Source organism: Hyalella azteca, unplaced genomic scaffold (assembly GCF_000764305.2).
Source record: "Hyalella azteca isolate HAZT.00-mixed unplaced genomic scaffold, Hazt_2.0.2 contig10333, whole genome shotgun sequence".
NCBI classification, from domain to species: domain Eukaryota; kingdom Metazoa; phylum Arthropoda; class Malacostraca; order Amphipoda; family Hyalellidae; genus Hyalella; species Hyalella azteca.
This window is the reverse complement of record NW_025940377.1, coordinates 279,777-302,051: the sequence shown is the minus strand read 5'-3', so window position 1 is coordinate 302,051 and position 22,275 is coordinate 279,777. Positions and strand designations below refer to the sequence as shown.

At 37.7% G+C, this 22,275-nt stretch overlaps 2 protein-coding genes across 2 annotated transcripts; both read right to left on the bottom strand.

The window, feature by feature from the left end:
• Positions 1 to 4,893: 4,893 nt before the first annotated feature.
• On the bottom strand, positions 4,894 to 10,396 carry LOC108677795. Its single transcript, XM_018166073.2, has 4 exons — positions 10,238 to 10,396; positions 8,840 to 8,992; positions 7,297 to 7,324; positions 4,894 to 6,599 (listed from the first exon to the last, which is right to left on the bottom strand). The coding sequence occupies exons 1-4, from the start codon at positions 10,394 to 10,396 to the stop codon at positions 6,394 to 6,396; spliced, it is 546 nt and encodes a 181-aa protein (XP_018021562.1). The 3' UTR covers positions 4,894 to 6,393.
• A 6,012-nt stretch (positions 10,397 to 16,408) lies between these two features.
• LOC108677798 lies at positions 16,409 to 22,275 on the bottom strand. The gene is made up of 4 exons (XM_018166077.2): positions 22,028 to 22,275; positions 21,075 to 21,227; positions 20,106 to 20,181; positions 16,409 to 17,741 (listed from the first exon to the last, which is right to left on the bottom strand). Exons 1-4 carry the CDS (start codon positions 22,211 to 22,213, stop codon positions 17,530 to 17,532), a joined length of 627 nt encoding a protein of 208 aa, XP_018021566.1. The 5' UTR covers positions 22,214 to 22,275; the 3' UTR covers positions 16,409 to 17,529.

Here is a 22,275-nt window from a genome sequence, read left to right as displayed (position 1 = left end):
AATACGGATGCCTATTGATTTATGAGTTAATAGCGAGTTAATCATCATATTTAAATTGAAATGCAACCCAAATTCTAAGGGCAAAGCATGAATCATCGTTTATCGTGTAAACGTTGCAAAATTCGCTATAAAATCATTTACGGTTTAATACAGTAAAAACAAGACCGTTTAAAAAAACATTCTGCGTTCAAATGACGTCAACATGTCAATTTTAGACTTGTGAATCATTACATTTGAGGGATACACAGTAATTCTATCAATTCATTTATCATTCGCAGCACTTAATTGAAATACAATATAATATTTGAATAAACAACATCTCATCAGAGTATATTCAAACGTCGTTCGAATAAATGGCAAAATGTAGATACATATGTACATGAGCAATTAAATATTTTAACGGTAAAGCTGTCCATTTTTAACTTCGGTTCGTCACACTTGAATGATCTCAGTGACAAAAATCACCACTGTCTGATAATGTCACGATATATCTTGCATAGACAAGTCTCATCAAGAATGAACTGCATGGACCGAATCATTGTTATGTATTTTAATTAGATCGCTTGTCTCATTAGGGATCTCATTAAATGCCATCGCTGAGCGCAAAGTCATTTTGCTTACGACGCGATTTTCGAACGGACATTGAGCAAGCTCAGCAAACATGGCTTGCATCATCATTGAATTTAATGAGCCTAAAACAAAAAGATTTCTGGTGAAATGCGGTCGAATTCTCTAAGTGTATTAAGAGATCATTAGACTTGGTATCTTGTTATTTGTTTCGGACGTAGCAGTCCCAGGCCACGATGGATCGCCGCCTCTGATAATCGTACATCCGCCCTCATTTGGGCCACCTGAAGCACGATGCTGTTGCTTGCTTCTCGCCGCTGGTAGTGTTGCAGGGGAGGTCGATCTGGGATTGTGCCCAGGAAAACGTCCAGTTGTCTCTTGAAGGTCTCCAGGGTGAACTCCCCTTCTCTTAGATCCCTTGGTAGGGCGTTGAACAGCATTGGCTCTGCCACGGAAAGTGATCCTCCCCGCAGGGATTGAAATCTGACTGCGGATATGTTACGTAGTGGGGGTTCTTGCACAGTCTCCCCCTTCTCTCGTTGTGCTATGTCTCAATCCTGAAGGTCTCGCTCTCGAAGTTTGGCACCATTCCGGGTAACATTTTCCATGTGTACAGAATGATATACCTCTCCCGTCTCCTCTGCAGTGAGTACAGACCCAGGCGCCTCAACCTCTCCCAGTAGTTCAACTTTTTTATCCCTCAGATCCTGGAAGTGAAGGTTTGCTGGACATCTTCCAGTTGCCGCACTGCGCCAAGTGTGAACGGGGTCAAGAGCTGGCAGCAGTATTCGAGAATTTGTATTACAAAGGCTCTAAAGAGTGTGATCATCGGTTCCGCTTCTCCTGTTTTGAACGTCCGCCAGATCCACCCCATCTGTCGCCTACCTCTTGCGGTTATTGCCGTTACGTGATCACCAAAATTTACCTGAGTATTCATCAACACTCCTAGATCACGAACAAGTCGCTAATTACACGAACGAGTCGCTAATTAATTCTAAGCAATATGAAATAACCCTTATAAGAACATTTCGCACGACATGATCAAGCGTTAGTGATAGTGTCACTCAATGATAGTGAAATTATTGCAACGCAATAATAATAGCAACGAAACTGTAAATAGGTACATTAAATCCTCATGAGAAAATTATGTACTCAATACAAGATATTGGCATCATTGGGGAGAATGAAGGTTGCTAAAATATTTCTCGTCCACTCAGAGAGAAAAAAATATTACTGGCTTCCATGAATCGAGCGTCAGCATTTTTCGGACGTTGAACTCTTTTATATGCACGTGATCTAGAAGTCTTTGGCGGCTATATCTACTCATGACTGTTACAATAAGTAATTGTTACAGTTTAATCTAATTTTAAAGATTAAATCTACCGTTTTAAATCGCTTGGATATCTCAATTTATCAATTCATTACTTTTACAGTTAATGTAATTGAGTACTAGATAACATAGATTTTCTTTATTGATAAAGTGGTGGAAAAATATAAAGTAGAAACATGAAATATTTTATTCAAAATTTCAAAAGACATTTGTAAATCAGCATTGCACAGTTGAACATGATATTTGCAAAAACATTTGCGGATAGCATTTAGTGTTACCAAGATATAATAATGCAATTAAAATAATACGGGTTTATATTGGTCCGAATTATTATTAAAATTCTACCTCCCTCTTCGCTAATCGTTATGCTACGATGGAACATTCATTTATTCAGCATTATTTATCTATGCCATGGGTTCGGGTTTTATCAGAGTCTTGTAACTCGTTTAAGTTCACAGCACATTGTAAAACGTAACGATTCGTTTAAGTTACCTCAAAGAGTTTTAAAGGTAAAGGTACAAGGACAAGGTAAAGTACATCCACCATAATCAGTTCGATAAAATGCTATTGCGGTCAACTGAAAAACTGTGGAATTATGCTCTACTTAAGAATCCATGGCTTTGCTTAGATTTTGCAAGCCATCCAAACCACGTAGATCAGCTAAAGATATCTTCTCTGGGGCTCGAGGATTCTTCAAACGCTGTATTCGACTTCCGCAGATATATATACTGAATGAGATTAATTTATAAAAAAAACAGCGTAAAGATTATACCGCAATCACGAAAATTAACAAGTCGATTGTGACGCATCAACAAAACGAACATTTGCATCGTTCATTAGAAGTCATGGTTATGAACAATAACGAGCGCAATTAAATGAACCCTTAGTTAAGAAGATAACATCGCTAAAGTTAATTTAAGTTACTTCTACTTTATGCGGTCTCGTCGCCAAATTCAGAAACTTGCCTAGACGTTAATTCATTTAAAATCTTCCTGTTCGGTAACTCTAACCAGCTTTTTAAGCCATGCTAACTTCAAAAACTCATACATCATTGCTTGTCTCTAAAAAAATCTTCACATCATTAATCATTAACATGCGCAATAAGCTGGAAAAATTCGTACACGTACATCTCGCTGTTACCGTATCTGTCAATCAATTTAATTGATGACTGCTGGCAATATATATGAAAGAGCGAACATATAAACCCAAAATTGGATATTACAATATTTTAATATTACAGAATTCGTATATAATCTCTTGTAATTACAGCTGTTCATTCATTAGTAGGAAGTTCATTTATGAGAACGGCGTTAGAGTTGGGAACGAATATCCTCACATTAACTTCTGAATCTACCCTCACAGGATTTAGTTTTCGACTCATGTTACAATGAGTCAATGGCCTTTTTTTGCTTATAGAAGTCTGCAGGTCTTCATCAGTATATAATTCAATTACATCGTCAGGAAACATTTATCCTGGTGAGCTTGGGAACGCCCTCCGAGCTACAAGCGTTGCTGCCCATTGCACCGCGGTACACATAATTTCGTTATAAGTAAGAAAATCAATCTCTTACTTTTAGCGCTCAACATCTTTATAATAAGGTCAACATGATTACGTTCTACACGAGAAGACATGCTAGTTTCGTTGGCAATAACTATAGCAAAATTACCAATTAGATGGCCATTTACTGCATTAAATATGCGGGAATGGTCTGAAACCTCCTGTGACTCGCATAATATTCGCGGATCAAAAGCACTATTACCTGTGAATTTGCAATCGGTATTATCAATAAATCTATTATGAATTCATAATAGATTACTCAGCCTTTAGATGCCTTGACAGTTGCTGTTGTTTTTGCCGTCTCTTTTTTGACGTTTTCACGTGCACATCGGTTACCGCCGCTGTAGCTGTTGTTGAATTGTTGCTCTAGTGGTGTTTGATTCATTGTGAATCCTTTGCTGACTTCCATCGACAGTCGCTGCCACATTGCTGGCACCAACCACGACACCGCAGACTTGTTGTAGAACGCTCGTAGACGCTATCAGCAGATGCCAGCTATTTTCGCTCGTAGTCGCTCTGATGAGTGTTGATGAGTACTGAAGCCACGTTCGATGACCAAATCGAGCAAATAGTTGCGCGAGGCAGCCAAAGGATGGGGTAGATCTGGCGGACATTTCGAAAAAGAGAAGCAGCACCAATGATTACACTCTTCAAAGACCCCTTTCTTGAATACTGCTGCCCGCTTTGGGCGCCGCCCACGGCGGGTGCGGTGCGGAAACTGGAGGCAGTGCAGCGAACCATCACGTACTGTATCAGCGGCATGAGGGAGCTGGTGCTGAATTACAGGGAAGGCTGAAACACCTGGGACTGTACTCACTGGAGAGGACATGAGAGAGGTATATCATACTATACACTTGGAAGATAATAACCTGACTGGCTCCCAACTTTGAAAGTGAGAACTCCAAAATTGTGACGTATTACAACGAAAGGAGGGGGAGAGTGTTCAGGATCCCGCCATTCAATAACAGTGCCACTGTCAGAGTACAGACCCTTTGTAAAGGATCACTGTCCGGGGTAGGACCAAGGCTAATTAACGTCTTACAAAGGCGCTGAGAGGAGGGGAGTTTAACCTTGCGACTTTCAAGAGACAACTGGATAAGTTTCTAAAGAAGATCCCGGATTGTCCAGTAATAGGACACTACCCACAGCAACAGCATCTTGCACAACAACAGAAACAGCATCTTGCATCAGCTGGCCCGAAGGAGAGCACATATCTGGGAGAGCAGAGAGCAGATACGTTTTATCTGGGACCCGAGGGCGGAGGGGACCTGCCTATCGACGACTTGGAGACGGTGAACGACGAAGGAGGAGCATCAGCTTGACCATGGACTGGGAAGTCCTAAACCCATTATAAGGTCTTAAGCTGAATAAAGATTTAATCATGTAAAGTGCAAGACTGAAATTTTGAATGACTTAACATGGCAGTGGTTGTATTTCAATAGGCGAAGATGACCTGCTGCAAGTACTTGCACTTACAAGAATTGCAATTACATTTTATCGACAGACGAGCACCTAAGAAAAAGACACGTCTTGGTTTTGTTTTTCATTTCTTTATTGAAAACATGTTTTCCACGATAATATTTTTAGATGTGTGAGCAGTGAGACATTGTTAGCTAAAATGAGTGCCATTAAATATTCAAGATCACGTGAAAGGATAATTTAAATGCGAGGTGGATGATATAACATTATATTCTTATTCATTCAAACGGCAGTTCCTCTTTCCTACGTATAGAACGTTCGTCTTTGCTACGATACAAAAAAAATTCTTGTGGCACTATATCGTGCAGCATCAATGAAGCATTATTGATATAAAATTGGTTCTGTGTCCACTCCAACTAATCGGCATTACTGCCTGTGTTATCTACTGTTGGTAGTCAAGCGATGCCATAGTGTGAAGCATGTATGATGGCATCACAGGTGGAGGTCTATATATTCGTATATACTGTTTTGTATGAGTTCAGAGTTGTTCTGTGTGAGGGAGAAATACATTGAGAAAGAGAGGATAAAAGATTAGGGTTTTATGTACGATGTGTGGATTGAAGTAAAATGCAAAGACCTAATGAGGGAGAGGAACTAGCCGTGCAGGTTTGAGCCTCGGGAAGTTCACTTTATTTCTCCTTGTCGTTGGTGGAAGGCGAATTATAGCCGTAGATGGTGGTGCTTCAGCATGGCCTTGAATAGTGCCCTAAAACAAACTCTGTTTACATGTTATTTGCGGGTATCTCTAGACATTGAGTTGGCGAATGAGAGAACAGGCAGAGAGGAGATAGCAGAGACTGCGTATCTGGCAGAGGGAACAGACTTGGTTTGCTATAGGATCCAAATAGATTTTTGGAGAGCGTGTGGAGGCTGAAAGAGAAGGATGGCAACAGTAGTATTGATGATTTGTCGATGAAAATGCTGAAAATCAATAGAAAATTGAACAATAACGACATTAAAGATCTATAAGTACTTTAGTTCTTGTTTTAGTATGTTGGTCTTTTTTAACTTGAATATATCGTTGTCCTTATATTCTTAGGGTGTCTTATATGTAGTGTTGCCGCTATTTAATTGAAGTGGTAGAAATGGGTCGATAAATTAGCGCATTTGGTTCTTATAATTGCAGTTCACCTAAATTTTTCTGCTATGGCATTGTCACATTTTGAAATAATATCAATTATCCAATGGCAAACTTTTCATAGTTAGGTTCATAACGTTTCTTTTGTTTTGATCCATCAAAAATATAAATAAAATTTAATGTTTTCGTCTATTTGAATTTGCGTGTGCGATGAATGGGTCGAATTAAACACAAAAAGCCTATGTAACCTTTTAGATGGACGTCGGGCAAAAAAATTTTGTAGGCCGTATACACGCAAGTGTATGGGGCCCTTTACTCGCAAGTGTCTATGGCCCTTTACTCGCATATGTATGGGGTTTTACTCACAAGTGTATGGACCCTTCAGACGGACGTCTGGCAAGAACATTTTACAGGCTGAGACGCAACACAATTGAGGCTAACCATATTCCAGTAGGTGCCAGTTCCGCATGGCATTTCTACCGGGTGGGTACCGCCTTGACAGATCAGGTACTTGGTGCAGTCGCTTGGATGGTAGAAGTGAGTCCCCACAGTGGTGCAGTTGATATCCAATGCCGTCAGACATGGTCCTTTTGGCGAAGAAAACTTATTCTAACACTGAATATTGTAATACATATTTTCATCATATATTATTTCAATTTATGGTAATCCAAAGAGTGGAACGTATCACGACAAAATATTAATTTTGTTTAATGTAAGGTAAGCAATGATAATGTAAAACGATGATAAAACACAACTAGGCAAAAAGACGCCATGATTTTTTCATAAAAACGGAATCGAGACTCTTACATATCATAATTTTTGTAGCGTAACTCATTTGGAAGTAACTTCAAATTTCTTTGGACTCGAATTGGCTAACTTCAATATTGGGGGAATAAAATAGCTTTGTTTTTGACACAAAAGCAAAAATATTCACCGAGGGAGTCTTAATGTGCGTGTTTAATGGATATGAACATAGAACGATATGACTTTGCACAATTTTTATATAGTCTCATGTAGCGTGTAGCCATTGACTTAAGTAAGTTTCAAGTCTTGATGAAATGCTTGCTAAAAATATGCACACTAGAAAAAATTAGTCTGCTCATGAGCGTTATATCGCACCCTAACTCATCAGGAATTCATTTTCAAGTACATGAGTGCTAAGCGGAAGTTTATTTTTCTGGCCAATCTTCCCCAACAAAATTTAGAGTCGCCCAAGCTTCAAGCAATCCAAATCAGACGCTGCAGCGTCTGTAAATTTCTACTGGGTTTTAAGTTATTACTCACCTGGAGTGGGTGCGGCTGTGGTAAGTTCCTGTACAGTAGCGGGGTAAAAAAATTGAAATGAATGTTGTACAATCTACTGGTCTGCTTATGTCTGAATTAATGGCAAAGAACATAATTCTTTTAACACATATTTACATCTCGCAGAATGAAAAATAATTTGATATTTACCTAAGTGTGCCTCGTAATCTTTATTTTGAAACTTTTATTTTCTCGCACTAAATCTGGTATTCAAACTCCAAAATTTGTATCAAATGTTTAGAATTGTCAAATGTTGATATTAGAATTTCTGAAACTGTTCAGTTAGGCGCTGATATTTTATATGAAGTATAAAGTTGGTTTAAGGTGCATAATGCAAACAGGTGTAACAATTTGAAGTAGGCAGATGATGGCAAGGTTTGTTCTACAGTAAAATATAAAAAGAAAATAAAATTACAAGAACAATAAATTGATGGCCCTTAGGTGAATAAATACTGGATAATTAAATAAATTAATAGAACAATTAATTTATACACATCACTACAAAAATGATCTTCAAGACACGCTTGTTTAAAATTTATGAGCCTGCGACACTTAAAAAATATCAATCAATTTTTTTGGCAAATCATTTATGGACTCCAGTACGTTTGCAGAAATATCCTTCATCCCTCCACCTTCAATAATAACTGCCTTGTAGCGCTTGTAGTGGCACAATATTTACGAGTTTCATGTTCTAATAGAAATATAGCCGTTTCAGCGTTTATTAGGCCGTAGGCCTGTAGCCGATTCTTAACATCGCAGAACATTCACAGCATTTTGAGGTCTCGAACTCGCAACGCACTGCTACAATAATTCTGCTGTGCTTAACCGCCCGGCCTCCTTGCCGATTCTGACCAGAAACTGGCGCACAGAGCTGGGATCGAACCCGCGCCTCCCCAGTGCGTCAATCTTGGTACTCTGAACTTTAACCACTGGGCCACCCTGCCACCAATAAAATTGCCACCTGCCACCCCTGCACTAATAAAATTATAACTTCCCTTCTACCTTGGCAACATCGTGTAGGAAGTTTAAGCCTTGTATACATTTTGTCATTCACCAACATCTCCAGGCCGATTCTCACAGCAGGTATGCTAGTATAGCGTTAGGTATTTAAAGTAGGTTTCTTTGTAAGTTTCGTAATACCGCTGTACTGAATTATCATTTCCTCAATCACACCTTAAAAAACCATTATATATTAGATTTACTTTTCGACAGGTCAATAAGTTGCCAACGGTATTATTCACAATATTATTCCGGTCATTTATGACCTCCTTGTTAAACATTTACTCTGCAATCAAACCTCAGATCAAGTCTATTTAATTTTCAATCGTGCTTATAGTGTGGGTAATGAGTGGCACTTATCCCACAGACTAACTTTAACGCACAGACAGTTTTAAAAAGTTAGTTTATTGTTTAAATTTTAGGAGTAATATCCAGTTTAAACATTTTTCTGCGATTCTGAAATCATTCACAAACACGCCCGCAAACGATGTTATTCCCCGGCTTCTGTATGCTGTTTATGACTCACGTCGACGTAGGTTGTTTCTCCTGCAGCAGCGGCGCCGGCGGTGAGGTTCTCAGCTCGGAAGCCAGACGATGCAATTCTGCATCTCACTTTTCCTGTGTTTTCTTCAGTGACGGAGAAGACAGATGAGCCAGAAATCGAGCACAGCTGAGCACACTGCAAGAAATTTTCTCATTTCAGTGCAGTAAGTTATTATTTGAAAAGAGAAATAAAGATTTGTCAGTTGTATTCATTAATAATGGGTAATTCTGTATCTAATTATAACGAGATACAACGTAATAATTTAAATGGACTGTTTTGTATTGACAACGATAAATTGATTTGCATCGACTTAAATTTTAATACTATGTATCAATTGAAATTGTGCCCTAATCAGTACGGGATACTCGTACTGATGTGTTAAATTGAAAGACAATGTGCCACGTTGCAAAAATTATTAGCGGCAATCAATGTTTGGCGGAATACTACTTGTATAATGTGAATTTTGTGGATATTGCGGAATGAATTATGGCAACGAAACTTTTGGAAATTACGGTAAGTAATTTTTCCTAAGAGTTAGATGAAAATCTAACTTGGGAAATCAATATTAAAGATGCTTCACATTACTATGAAGAGCATTTGGGTGAAACTTTAATTTTCAGTGAAGAAATAAAATCCGGGTTTTTTTCTCGACTCGGATAAACCATCGAAACTTAGAATAAATGCCATCATTTATACAGCAAAATCGAACAATTATTGATTCAACATGAAAAGCTATACATTTTTATAGGTGCCAAAATAGACGAAAGAAAAATCTACATACATATACTGTATTAATTCACTAATACCGACAAATGAACAGCACCAGGCGAATCAAAGCTTGAGAGAATAAAAATATTATTGCTAAACTAACTTTATTGGAGCGATTTAGTTATGATCATCCAATCGTCCTTTTTAGAGCAAGTTCTCTTTTACCTACAAAGGCGATATTGTGCTCGTCATGTCCGTCCGTCCGTCTGTCTGTCCGTCTGTACTGTCTGTCCGTTCGTGACTTCATGTTTTCTTCGACGAGAAAATGCGCTCTCTGTCACTCACTGCAGTTAGTATTGAGTTATATTTTTACACGAACGGCCAAATCCGCGACAAAAAAAGGCCACAAAAAATTCCACAATTTAATATTACTGGTATATTTGTTGATTGCCCGGCAAAATTCAATTTTCCTATTTTTTTACATTCTAAAATACAATAAAGATGTGCAGCCATCAGAATTTATTGCCGTTCAACGCAATTGAAAAAAAAACGAAATCGAGGAACTTAATCGGAAAAAAAATCATCTGGCAACCATGGTGTGTCATATCGTACTGAACGTGTTAAAAAGATTCATATTAAACTATGTAATAAAATTTAACTTAACAACCTTACCTGTATGGCAGACGATGTATAGTGCACCACTGCCGCGGTATCAGCGATACCGAACCCTGCCTGGGGGTGCACGTGGTACCAGGATGAGCCCGTTGATGCTACGCCGGTTCCGTGCAGCACGGACAGCAGCAGCATGAACAGCCGCGGCCTCCTCAGCATTTCAGAGATGATGCAATGTTTCTTCAAATGAATAGATTTTACCGAATACGTTTTTTCACATTTTTCGTCTCTATTAAAGTTATAGTCTGAGGAAGAAGTCGTGATAATAGTAAATGTTTCAATTTTGCGAAAAAATCTTTTAACTAGCTTTTGTTTCGCGGTCTTAATTACATTTTTCGGTGAACATTCAGTTTTTATAGCCTTCTACACCACACATTTAGTCCCCGAAATCTGTATTCCCACTTGAGCTAGATATGTCTATGAACTATTTTGAAATTCGAAAAGCGTGTTTGTGTTTCTGAGGATTTGGAAACGCTGGCCAAAATCCAAGCCAGAGGCACCCTTTTTTTATAAGGTGTGTGTTGTTAAACAATCACTTCTCCCTTCCCTGACAAAATCGGGTAGCGTCCAGACTTTTGCTCAGAAGTCGCATCACTCGGCCTATAGTTATTCTATGTCTGCTCTTTCATCCGATTGAAATCCGAGTCGTTCCGAGAATAGTATAGAAAAAGGGGCCATGGGCACAGTCTGCATATACGGGTTAAATCAGGTTAACAAACATTTACCACCGACTAAAAACTTGTTCATTTGCCCAGATCAAAACCTGAGCATTTACTCCAACTGACCGAGCACCATCAACATTTTTAAACCGCATCCGTCAGTAAAGTTTGGAAAATAATCGTTCCTAATAACGCAGGACTTATTGTTGAGCGAGCAAAATCGTTTGGGTAAATGGGTTAATCTGACTTAATTGAGCCGATTTATGCACATGAATCTTCTGTCTGCTCAGCATTTCAATCCATTCGATGTCCTGTGTATAATCCAATTTAAATTTGCTCCATTCTTAGCACTCTAATCATTTATTATTTTACTCAGCTTACCATTTTATCTTGCTTACCGCAATGGCAGAGCTCATCTTGAATAAATTTTTTATTGAATGATAATCACCTGCAATGGCGCTCTCAAAAAATAGCCTCCTCAAAAAAACTCGCTCCAGTTCCAGGACCGCTCTAGCAAAGGCAAATTTATCGCTAATATCTAGAGTCTTCTGTAACAAATTTGTCCTCGACCGTTACCTGATTTGCAATACATTTAGCGCTATGCTCCCGTCGAATGAGGGTATTCAGAATGTGATCCTTTTTTATTGATCGCGTACCCAAGAATTTACAGAGCAAATAAGCGCATAATGGACGAGCACAACAAATTAATTCGTTGAATGAAGGTCAGAAATAACTGAACCTCACTGCGATTGTGATAAACGAAGCTCATATGATTAGCTACAGCAATGCTACAGCAATGGCAGTATTGACACATTTCTAAAAAACTTACCTAATAGACGGAAACAAAAATTTGCAAAAAAATACTCTGAGAATACTGCTTCAGTAACCTGACTCAAGCGACATAGATCCTCGGATGAAAAATTAGTTCATTTTTGATGATATTGCTCCCGAGAAAAATCAAAATCCTGCTGAATAAAAAAAAAGTGCTGATGATTGTTTACACCCGTTTAAGACATAAAAACTGAAGTTAAATTTAATTTTCCCAAAACTATCACATATAACCAAGACAAACCATTGGAACTAATTCGAAATTATTAATTCAATTCGAATTACTTTTCATCGACAGGAAGAATATTCACAGTGATTACATTGCTTGCGGTATGCCCCATACTGTGTTTCCATAACTATGTATTGAAACGTATAAAGTATCCTTTCACTTTGTGGTGATCAATAAAGATGAGCAACTCGGTTCTGGATAGCATTTCAAAAAATATATATTCCAAAGAAGTATCTACTATCGTGACACTAGATCAGGTCCCGGGTTCTTAGTAGCGAACAGTTTCCAAACTTTACGGACGGTGGCGGTAAAAAATATTAGGAACGTTCGGTCAATCGGAGTACATGGCCAGGTTTTATTCGATAGTAAATGATCATGTTTTTTCATTGCGGGTAAATGGCCGTTAAGCTCTGATTTAACCTGTACGGTATATGCAGACTGTGCTCATTGCCCTCTTTCTGTACTACTTCCGAGCCTGCAAGTTAGATAAAGGCTGTATTTAATGCCAAAGACGAAAAAAGACATAGAACTTCTGTTCACCGAGTTTTCACCGAGTTCTAGGCACCACTCTGGCCGATTTTTGCCATCATCAAAATTTTGTTAGGGTCATAACACAGCCATGCATTAATTAAATGTTTAGGTCGGTGAACAGTATGCTCGCTTCTTCCTGTTATATTTCTTCCAGATCAGAAATAGTTTCAATCTGCAAATCAGACTCTAACAACATCTTAACATCATCTTTATCTGACGAAGAGTTCCATCTTTTTTGTTTTTCTATTTCGAATCTTTTTTGCTATTATCATGATTTGGTAAAATGCTTGAGCCAAAGTTACCAAAATTCTGAGACAACGTTCTTATGGAATTTTGAAAATAGTATAACTTTATTAATAAGCACTGTACCAGCATTAATGCACAAAAAACACTGCAGACTCTGAAATATAATATATTATTAAACTCTTAAATTTTACTAGTTCTTCAATAATTAGTGTTTGGAAGTAAAAGTTCAGAGTGAAAATTTTTACGGCTTTCTCACTGCGACAGGAAGCAGAACTGGAGTGATTGAGAAATGTGTAACTAAACCAAATATCAACAATCAAGCCAGTGGTGCTACCTACCCAGTGATGCATGAACTAATGTTGAACACAGTGGCAGTGGCCGCTGAGATGTTCGTTCACCACACCTCTGTCAGCGGCTGTAGAGCGTCTGAGCCCGAGCCCTTATTGTGAGTCCCTCCATTCATCGATTGCTGATAAATGAACGTAGCTCTTGCCTTAACATAAAGTTTTGCCATTCATTAATCATTTCGGGAGCTCGAACAAAGAGAAATGGTCATCGAGTCTGTTTACTCTTGATTTTTTTGGGGGCTCTAGATTAAACTGCAATAATCGTTCTAGATGATGTGTTAAGAGTTGATTTTTTTTGCCACAAAATTGGTCACTAACTTACAATAGTGAATGCTGTCAGTAGCGTTATAACACCAACAGTAGTGAATATTGTCATTAGTATTTCTTAAACTATCGCTTGTGTATGGTGTCACTGCGGTTTTTATGTATAAGGAAATGAATGCTTTCACTGTTGTTTTCATATCAACAGAAGTGATTACTGCTGGTGCAGTTTTTGCACTTGTTTTGTATTAACATTCATTTGACATGAACCTTTTGTTTAACCATAACAATCGGCGCAACACCTACCATTGCCTCTTCATGTGTCACTCATGTCTACATGCGAAGGTTCTCACGCTGTTACATTAATGAGCATTTACCAGTTGGGCCTGTATGTACAACGTGGTATAGTGCTGGCATGTACACCACGTGTTATTGTGCTGGCATGTACACACATGTGCCAGCGTGTTATTGTGCTGGCATGTACACACGTGTGCCAGCGTGTTTGCCAGCGTGTTATTGTGCTGGCATGTATACACGTGTGCCAGCGTGTTATTGTGCTGGCATGTACACACGTGTGCCAGCGTGTTATTGTGCTGGCGTTTACACTCGTGTGCTAACACGTTATTGGATATTGTATTGGATTTCAATTTACCGCCCATGGAACTGTTCGTGTTTTCTCACACAAAGTTGATACATTACTGAAATTGATACATTAGTGCGGCCAGAACTGCAGGCTTTCTTATTGATTTCATGTTCTAAATAGAAATCGTTGACTGATATCAATAGGTAAGCTAATAAATCTGTACAAATGATTCATAATGGCTGGGTAAGACCGTTGTGATTCGTACGTAGTTTAAAAATCTTATGTATTTCAACTTAAATAATCACCACTAAGTGAGCATGAAGGTAATGCAATGCATAAAACTAATGTAACCTAATTTGAAATTCATAATTTAAATAATTAACATTGAGTTAAATTTAGAGCCTATTATATGATTTGATGAAATTAAATAAAAAAATAAATTCGAAATATGAGAAAAATATTCCTGATTCATTTCTATGATCAGTTACGGACATAAATATTTGTCAGGAAATTTCGTAATCAGATAATGATTACTTATTTTACACTATCACTACACGGGCATGTGTAAAACTGGTACCGCTGTTGCAGTACCTGCATGATATAGATTATAACTTATATGCATATGCAGCAACAGTTTTAAAATACACATTTTTATCCGTTCTATGGTACCTGACTATGATATTAATAAACATAATAAACAGAATTCCTACCAGTATCACGAGATACACTCTGGACCGTTATCATGGTAAATTTACCCGTTTGGAAATGCAAACCTGGTATCTTGGTATTTGCCACCAATGACCCTAAATGTGATATAAGATTGATATTTTAGTGTTGAGTTAATTGTATAAGATTGGAAGTTTATTTCTCAGGCCGACACGACAGGGTCATGCAAAACACGGTCAAATTGATCGAAATTGCGTGGTGTGAAGGGACGTTCCAGAGAAAATGTCACTCTTCCTAATTTTGGTTATTTAGAATAAAGCAAAAAATTTTAGCTAAGTCTCACAATCGACACCGATTTCTCGATGCCTTGTAGGTCCAGTGTTCTAATCAATCATTGTATAATGAAAGCCTTTCGAAAGAAATGCACTCACTATTCCGTGAAATAATGCGTTTGACAGCAATAAAATATCGGCTGCAATGGACAAGGCTTTCAGCCCAATAATATTAGCCAGTTATTGGAACTGAAAGGACCTTTATGACTTCACCAAAAATAGTATATCATTTTTCCAGCTACAAAATGACTGCACTCCCGCATTAGAAGTGCAATGCATGAACTTTCATCGAGTAATGTCATATACGTTAACATTTAATCTGAAGAAGCCAGTAAATGTTTAGCTTCATCTAGTGGCATCGAAGTTCAAGCTGCGTGAATATGTGATGAATATACATCAATGAATACTCAAATAAAACACCTTGGTCACCTCATTTTGTGGTTGAAGTAGGTCCTAATATCATTAAAAGTAGTAAACAAGGTTGAAAATTTTCATTTTCCATTGCAGTATTCAGATCTGAGTTCGAAGATGGAATTTGCAAAATATTACGAATCACGTGAAAATTTGTTAACGTGATGATTCATGGATTCTTCTTTGTTCGACTACAAAACTTTTTGTTGAGCTTTGAAATAAAACTTTGGGATAAACTTGAACTAAACTTTGTCTTTTAGGTTTATAAGTGTAACTATTCTCAACCCTATATAATTTCAAATTACATAATAGTTTCTGGATAAGGGGACATTTAACTCCAATCGTATAAATGTGTTAGCGCTAATGACTATCGTCGATTAAGAGATTTTCTATCTCATAGTTAATAGAAGCTCATGAAATAATTTACGACGGAACAAAATTATTTGAAACTTCTTTTGGAGAATATTTCCCCATGAGACCCGATATTTCAGTTTTCAGACTCACATACATTAATGCAGAAAATTTTTCTGGATTGCCCGCATCTTTGTAAATATTTACTTAGAGAAAAACTGCCAGTGAAGCTTTAGAAATTCAAGACAATATAGCGAAAAACAATAAATACTCAACCGTTGGCAATAAAATACCCTAGTCATTAAATTTAATCGTGTATCTTAAGTAAAATTTTTAAGCGGAGCATAGACGAAATAGGCAGTAGGTCAAATTCTCGTTACGAATTCAAATAAATGTATCTATAGAAGGAAACTTATACTTAATCGACGCAACAAGTATATTTTAACAACGAATAGAAGCAGCATAAATAACATTCACGCAATGTGCACGTTCTTGAACTCAATGGTGACGAATCGAATGCTGTGCTGGGGCCATAAAGGCTTTGCAAACCTCCAATAAATAGCTCATCATAAGGGAAACACACATTTGTAATATAAGAAAAATGTTAAATTTGCATTCCGTAAAATATGAAGATTCGTTTTAAAGTCATGCTATATTGAAAAAGTATCCTAAAGTAAACTAACTAATTTTTTAACTAAACACATTAAACTTTCAACTAGACATCGGTTGTAACGAAATATATTGATCACTTTTTAAATTGGTTTTCAAAAGCCATGCAGTAGCAAACGGCGTAGCATTAGGCCTATGTAATGAGAGAACAAAGGCTGCTCTATTTTAGTCAGTAGTCAAATTTGCCGAAAAGGAACATGATTAATCATTCGGTGTGTTGATATTTTGCTCTATTTAAGGAATAATACAATGAAATGAAGAAAATGTATTTTGCGCTCCAATGAATAGACATAAATTTTATATGATTACTTTTCTGATAAGAATGCAGTTCAGCCCCGAGGCAGGCTATGGGCTGCAACGAGATTAAGACTGATTATGTTCTTTAATTGAATAAATCACTCATATTTAGACACGATAACAGTGTACACTACACTTGAATGGATTGTCGAACGGCTGTGCCAAAAATTGCTAGTGAAAAATAACTGGTTGCAGAATGAGTTTGACTCTGGTTGTGAAATGAGGCAAATTAAATTGATATTAAATCAAGACATATAAAAAGTGAGGACAAAGAGAACATTCAATAGGAAATCGATTAAACCAATCATTGAGTCAAGTTTTTTTTAATTTCATTGTAGAAAGGTCATGTCAAAGAGTGTTGTGGATCTAGAATTGTTTCTTCGTATCCTGATATTTTTTTCAATTCTGTGCAAACAGTGCATCGTTGCGCATGCCTATTTGTGAAAGATCACTAAAATCTCTAAACATCACATATTACACAGCAGGAGGACCACGATACATTTTATTAAATTCAAAATTTTGTTATTCATCAGCTTTCATGCCACCCATGATATGGACACGTGGTTGAGACAAACGACCTTAAGTCCTACGCGCACAATATTATCCAGTTTGAGTAACATTTTTGCCTAAACAGCATCATTACAACTGGTCTGTACGAGAAAAATACATTAGGTGTGTGGTGAAATATAACCGAGTCCGGTTGTTGCGATGCCACTAGGAAAGAGTGGAAAAGAACAAGAGGTGGCGCAGAGGGGCCAGAAAGAAGAAAGAGAAATGGAAGAGACAGTAGGAGATGAAAAGGCGCATTGCTCAAAATTTTTTGCATGAATCACTATCGGCTAGTCGGACTCGGCAACCAAACTCGTATGTGTATGGGGCCCTTCAGATGGACGTCTGACAAGAACATTTTGCAGGCTGAGGCGTAACACAGGCGGTGATGTCCAATCGCCAGTAGGTACCAGCTCCGCATGGCATTTCTACCGGGTTGGTACCGCCTGTACACCACAGGTACTTTGTGCAGTCGCTAGGGTGGTAGAAGAAAGTCGCCGGAGCTGCAGTAGCGCAGACTATGTCCGATGCAGTCAGACATGGTCCTACTCGTAAATAAAAATTCGAATCAATCAGTGTAGGTTCTAAGACATTTCACCAATAGACAGCATCTTAATTGAGAGTAATACGATTATTATGTAGCATTAGAGTGTGCAAGGCATGTTTTTGCAACAAGTACCGTATTGACATAAAAAAAATCAAAAAAAAAAATCCCAAAATCAATTTATCCACTTGAAATTACATACTTTACTTCATGATTCGGTATTACTTTAGATTAAGTGCATCCAAAAAAAGGGTGCTTTTTTTGTTTAATTATATGTTTTTTGGGGTGTAGATAAAGAATCTGAAATCCGTTTTTGGCGGTCGGCATCGGAAACCCGATTTTTATATATGCCGATTTTTATATATTTTCTATGATAAAATGCAAGTTAAATCTTGACCGTGGATTTATAGCGTTTTTAACTTAGCCTCGGTGACCCATATACTCTTGCAACCACGACATTGCAGGCAACCACGACATTGCAACCACGGTTAGGTTAGGTTAGGTTAGGTTTTTTTCACCGATTTTGCCGATTTTTGCCCGATTTTTTTTAGACGAATTAGAGCCTCGGGGAAAAAATCGGTTTTCCGATGCCGACCGCCAAAAACGGATTTCAGATTCTTTATACAAAAAACATATAATTAAAAAGAACTCCCTTTCTTTTGGATGCACTTAATCTAAAGTATTACCCATGATTCTCATTAATCTCGAGACAGTTATCGTGTCTTGGATTTAGCTTTTGAAAGCCGTAGTCAAATAAGCTTGCTGCCTGATGAGACAATTTCTTGAGACAGCTGGAAACTTTTCATCTGAGTACGAAATCGTGAATCGTCTGTTTTCTTCCACTTTACAGTAGGTTTTTTTAATCAAATAATAGGAAATGACTGAAGGTTTTCACTTCGCTTCCCATTATGAATATTTGTGCATCTATCTTTGAAGACCCTGACCCATTTCTGCACCAAATACTCTCAATGTTTTCGCCATACACTTCACTAAATTGGCCATGAATGTGAACTGATGTAATGTCTTGAGCACAGAGAAACTCACGTACTTCGCAGTCCGTGGATTCTCAATAGGCATTTTAAAGGCATGTCCGTGTTTTTTGTCCGTGGAGGCATTTTAAAATCACGTTAACAGATGTAGACTCGATCGTACGGTCAAATAATGGCGTCTTACGCTTCCCAACAGATGTAGCTACATGGTGTAGGGGGCGCGTGCTGGAGGCCAGCTTAGCCAAACTTCACACTCAGTTCATATTTCTTTCAGTAGGCAAGAACGCTAGAGGGCATAAAAGCCTATGAAGTCAAGTGCTCAAAGCCATAGTGCCGGATATCCACAGACACAAAATAAGCTTGCTACAAGTAAACAAGCCCATATTGCATCTGGCCAAACATCTTCCGACCTAACCTCTTCAGGCCTAACCTACGCAGGCTGCAACATTTCTCCACCCTGTGCCGGTAGAGCCAGTCCTTGGCTGCAAGAAGGTTGTGAGCCAGGACATCGTGAATAGGCTAGGCTAGGCCAAACCAGAAGAGGTTAGGCTGAAGTAGGTACAACCGAATGAGGAACTGCCCGCGTATGAGCGAGCATTCTTAATTAAGCATTGGTTGAAGACCTGCGGCTCTATTATCTTTCGGCAGTGTTTCCCATGTCTGGATTACGGAGTTCAAGCGTAGTCTGCAGCTTCTAGCTCTGAGGCTGAGTAAAGTTAATGCATGGTGAAGCTGGACGTTGGCGCCAGGGCTTATTTAAGAGTAAAATTTGTGGCCTAAGGCTGCGCCCCCCACAAGGCACACGTGCTAAACGGCGGCCGCAGCGCTGCGGCGGCGTAAGTAAAAAACTGTATTTTAAAACACGCCTTGACAAAATAGAAATTTCGGTAACTGCGTTACAAGCAATGATAACAGAAAACGATAATAGAACACAACCGGGAAAGAAGAATGCCAGATTTTTTCTAAAAGTGGACCTGAAACCCTTAAAGATACGTGTTAAAAATTACAATTTTTGAAGCTGAGCTTATAAGGAAGGAATTTCAATATATTTAAGGACACGAATTTGTCGACTTCAATTTGTGAAAAAAGGGATATGTTTTCGTCTCAAAAGCAAAAGTATTCACAAGTGAAACTTCAATTATTCGTGGTAAATAGATGCGAACTTAAAGTGATATGACTTTGTACAATTTTCATATACTTTCTGCGGGCGGCCTTAAAATAATATGCAAGTTGTCACGGTTAAATATATGCCAAAAATATGCATTTTAGAACAACATATTATGCTACGGGACGTTGCAAAGGATCGGGACTCATCAGGTATTAATTTTTCATGTATATGAATTTCAAATTTTTTATGGTCTATCTTTATTGCCCACCTTGAGTTGGTGCAGCAGAGATGAGCGCCTGCACAGAAGCAGTGGTGAGTTCCTGTATAGGAGCAGGACTGAGTTCCTGTATAGGTAAATATTAAACTAATTAAACGCAGCAAAATCCATGGCTCATTTGAGAATGGAATTATTGGCTACGAAATACAATTATTTTAGCACTTGATTAAAACTTACAATGGAAATAAAATTTACCCAAATCAGCCTTGGAATTCACATTTAGTGGTTACTAGTTTCTCGCATTATATTAGGTATTGAAAATCGAATTAGTATTCTTAGTAAAACCAATTGTTTAACTTATAAATTGATTGTAATTTCTGACAAATTTAAGTTATACGTTGAACGGTAGTATGAAAGGTATGGTAGGTTCAAGGTAGCATATTATGCGAATAGGTATGACAATACTAATTTCAAGCAGGTATACGAGTATATGGTGGCGAGTGATGGACTGTTCACACAGACCACCAGATAGTGTCTGTAGTTTTTTATATTATTATATTATTCAACGCAGTGGGCGTAAGTTACTGTGAGGCTCGACTGCGTACTGAATATCTCCAGAATATTTCTTAAAGTGTTGTTTATAACTGTTCAACTCATTGCCTTCCGTAACAAACGGAAAATTATTTTATGGTAATGTATTAAGTTATCGACCCGAGTTTCGTGGCCTGTTCTGCAAAAAGTCGTACGTTTCGATATAATAAAAAAAATGTAATTGAAATTTGGGAATATTTTCTCATGAGTTATCCATAACTTTCGTTGAATAACTGAGAAAAGTTTTGCGATGCAATTATGATGATTCTTAAATTAATAACAAATAAATATTGCTGATATAAAAGATACATTAATTCATAGACCAAAAGTATTATGAAAATCAAAAATAATTTGAATAACAAAAAATTAACACTAAAAAGCATTAAAATGACGTTATTCCCCGGCTTGTGTAAGCTGTTTATGACTCACGTCGACGTAGGTTGTTTCTCCTGCAGCAGCGGCGCCGGCGGTGAGGTTCTCAGCTCGGAAGCCAGACGATGCAATTCTGCATCCAACTTTTCCTGTGTTTTCTTCAGTGACGGAGAAGACAGATGAGCCAGAAATCGAGCACAGCTGAGCACACTGCAAGAAATTAACTCGTTTTAGTGCAGTCAGAAATTCCTGAAAGCGAGAAATAATGAGATATTAGTTTATCATGGACTGTTTTGTGTTGGTTAGTTAAGTGTTAATTTGCATTGGCATAAATGAGATACTATGCATCAATTAATAAAAAGAAATTTGGTGGTCATCTGCAGCACGAGATACAGTAAGCTAATGGAAATGTTCTGAATTGATAGATAATGTGCCGTCTTGCAGAAACTAATAAAAGCGTTAATCAATGTATTAATATATAGGTGGACACGTAAACGAAATAAAAAGAAATTTCGGCAGGTAATTTTTCCTCGGAATTATGTGAAAATTTAACTTGGTTCAGCAATAATGAAAAGCTCAACATTACCTTAATGGGCATTAGGGGAAAACCTTAGTTTACAAGGAAGTCTAAAAATACGTGTTGCTTTCTCGCATCGGATGCACTATCGAAATATAGAAAGAATGTTGTTATTCATTCATTATAATCGAGCAATTGATTCAACAACAAAATTGATAAATTCTTGTTCGTGCCAAAATATACGAAAGTGAAAAAAGCTAAGTATTTCAGTTCACTATTACAAAACTATTGACATGACTAGGAGCTAGAGAGAATAAAATCATAATAATAAATAAATAAAATAATGAAGAGAGAGAATAAAATCATAGCTTGAGAGAATAAAAAATAAAATTTTAACAAGACTTGATAGAAACGATTGAACATTATCTAATCGTGCTTTATTATAATTTAATAATATATTAATTACGAAAAAAATCAAACTTAGCAACCTTACCTGTATAGCAGACGATGTATAGTGCACCACCGCCGCGGTATCAGCGATACCGAACCCTGCCTGGGGGTGCACGCGGTACCGGGATGAGCCCGTTGATGCTACGCCGGTTCCGTGCAGCACGGACAGCAGCATCATGAACAGCCGCGGCCTCCTCAGCATTCCAATGATGATGGATGATGAATGCATGCAATGTTTATTGCAATAAATAGAATTTACAGAAAAAGTTTTTGGAGCGAGTCTTTGGTCTT

Coding starts and splice junctions, on each gene's coding strand:
- LOC108677795 (XM_018166073.2), bottom strand. CDS start 10,396: ATGCTGAGGAGGCCGCGGCTGTTCATGCTGCTGCTGTCCGTGCTGCAC. Junction 8,993..10,237: donor ATACATCGTCTGCCATACAG/GTAAGGTTGTTA, acceptor AATTTCTTGCAG/TGTGCTCAGCTGTGCTCGAT. Junction 6,600..7,296: donor CACAGCCGCACCCACTCCAG/GTGAGTAATAAC, acceptor CTTCGCCAAAAG/GACCATGTCTGACGGCATTG.
- LOC108677798 (XM_018166077.2), bottom strand. CDS start 22,213: ATGCATTCATCATCCATCATCATTGGAATGCTGAGGAGGCCGCGGCTG. Junction 21,228..22,027: donor ATACATCGTCTGCTATACAG/GTAAGGTTGCTA, acceptor AATTTCTTGCAG/TGTGCTCAGCTGTGCTCGAT. Junction 17,742..20,105: donor CTCTGCTGCACCAACTCAAG/GTGGGCAATAAA, acceptor ATTTACGAGTAG/GACCATGTCTGACTGCATCG.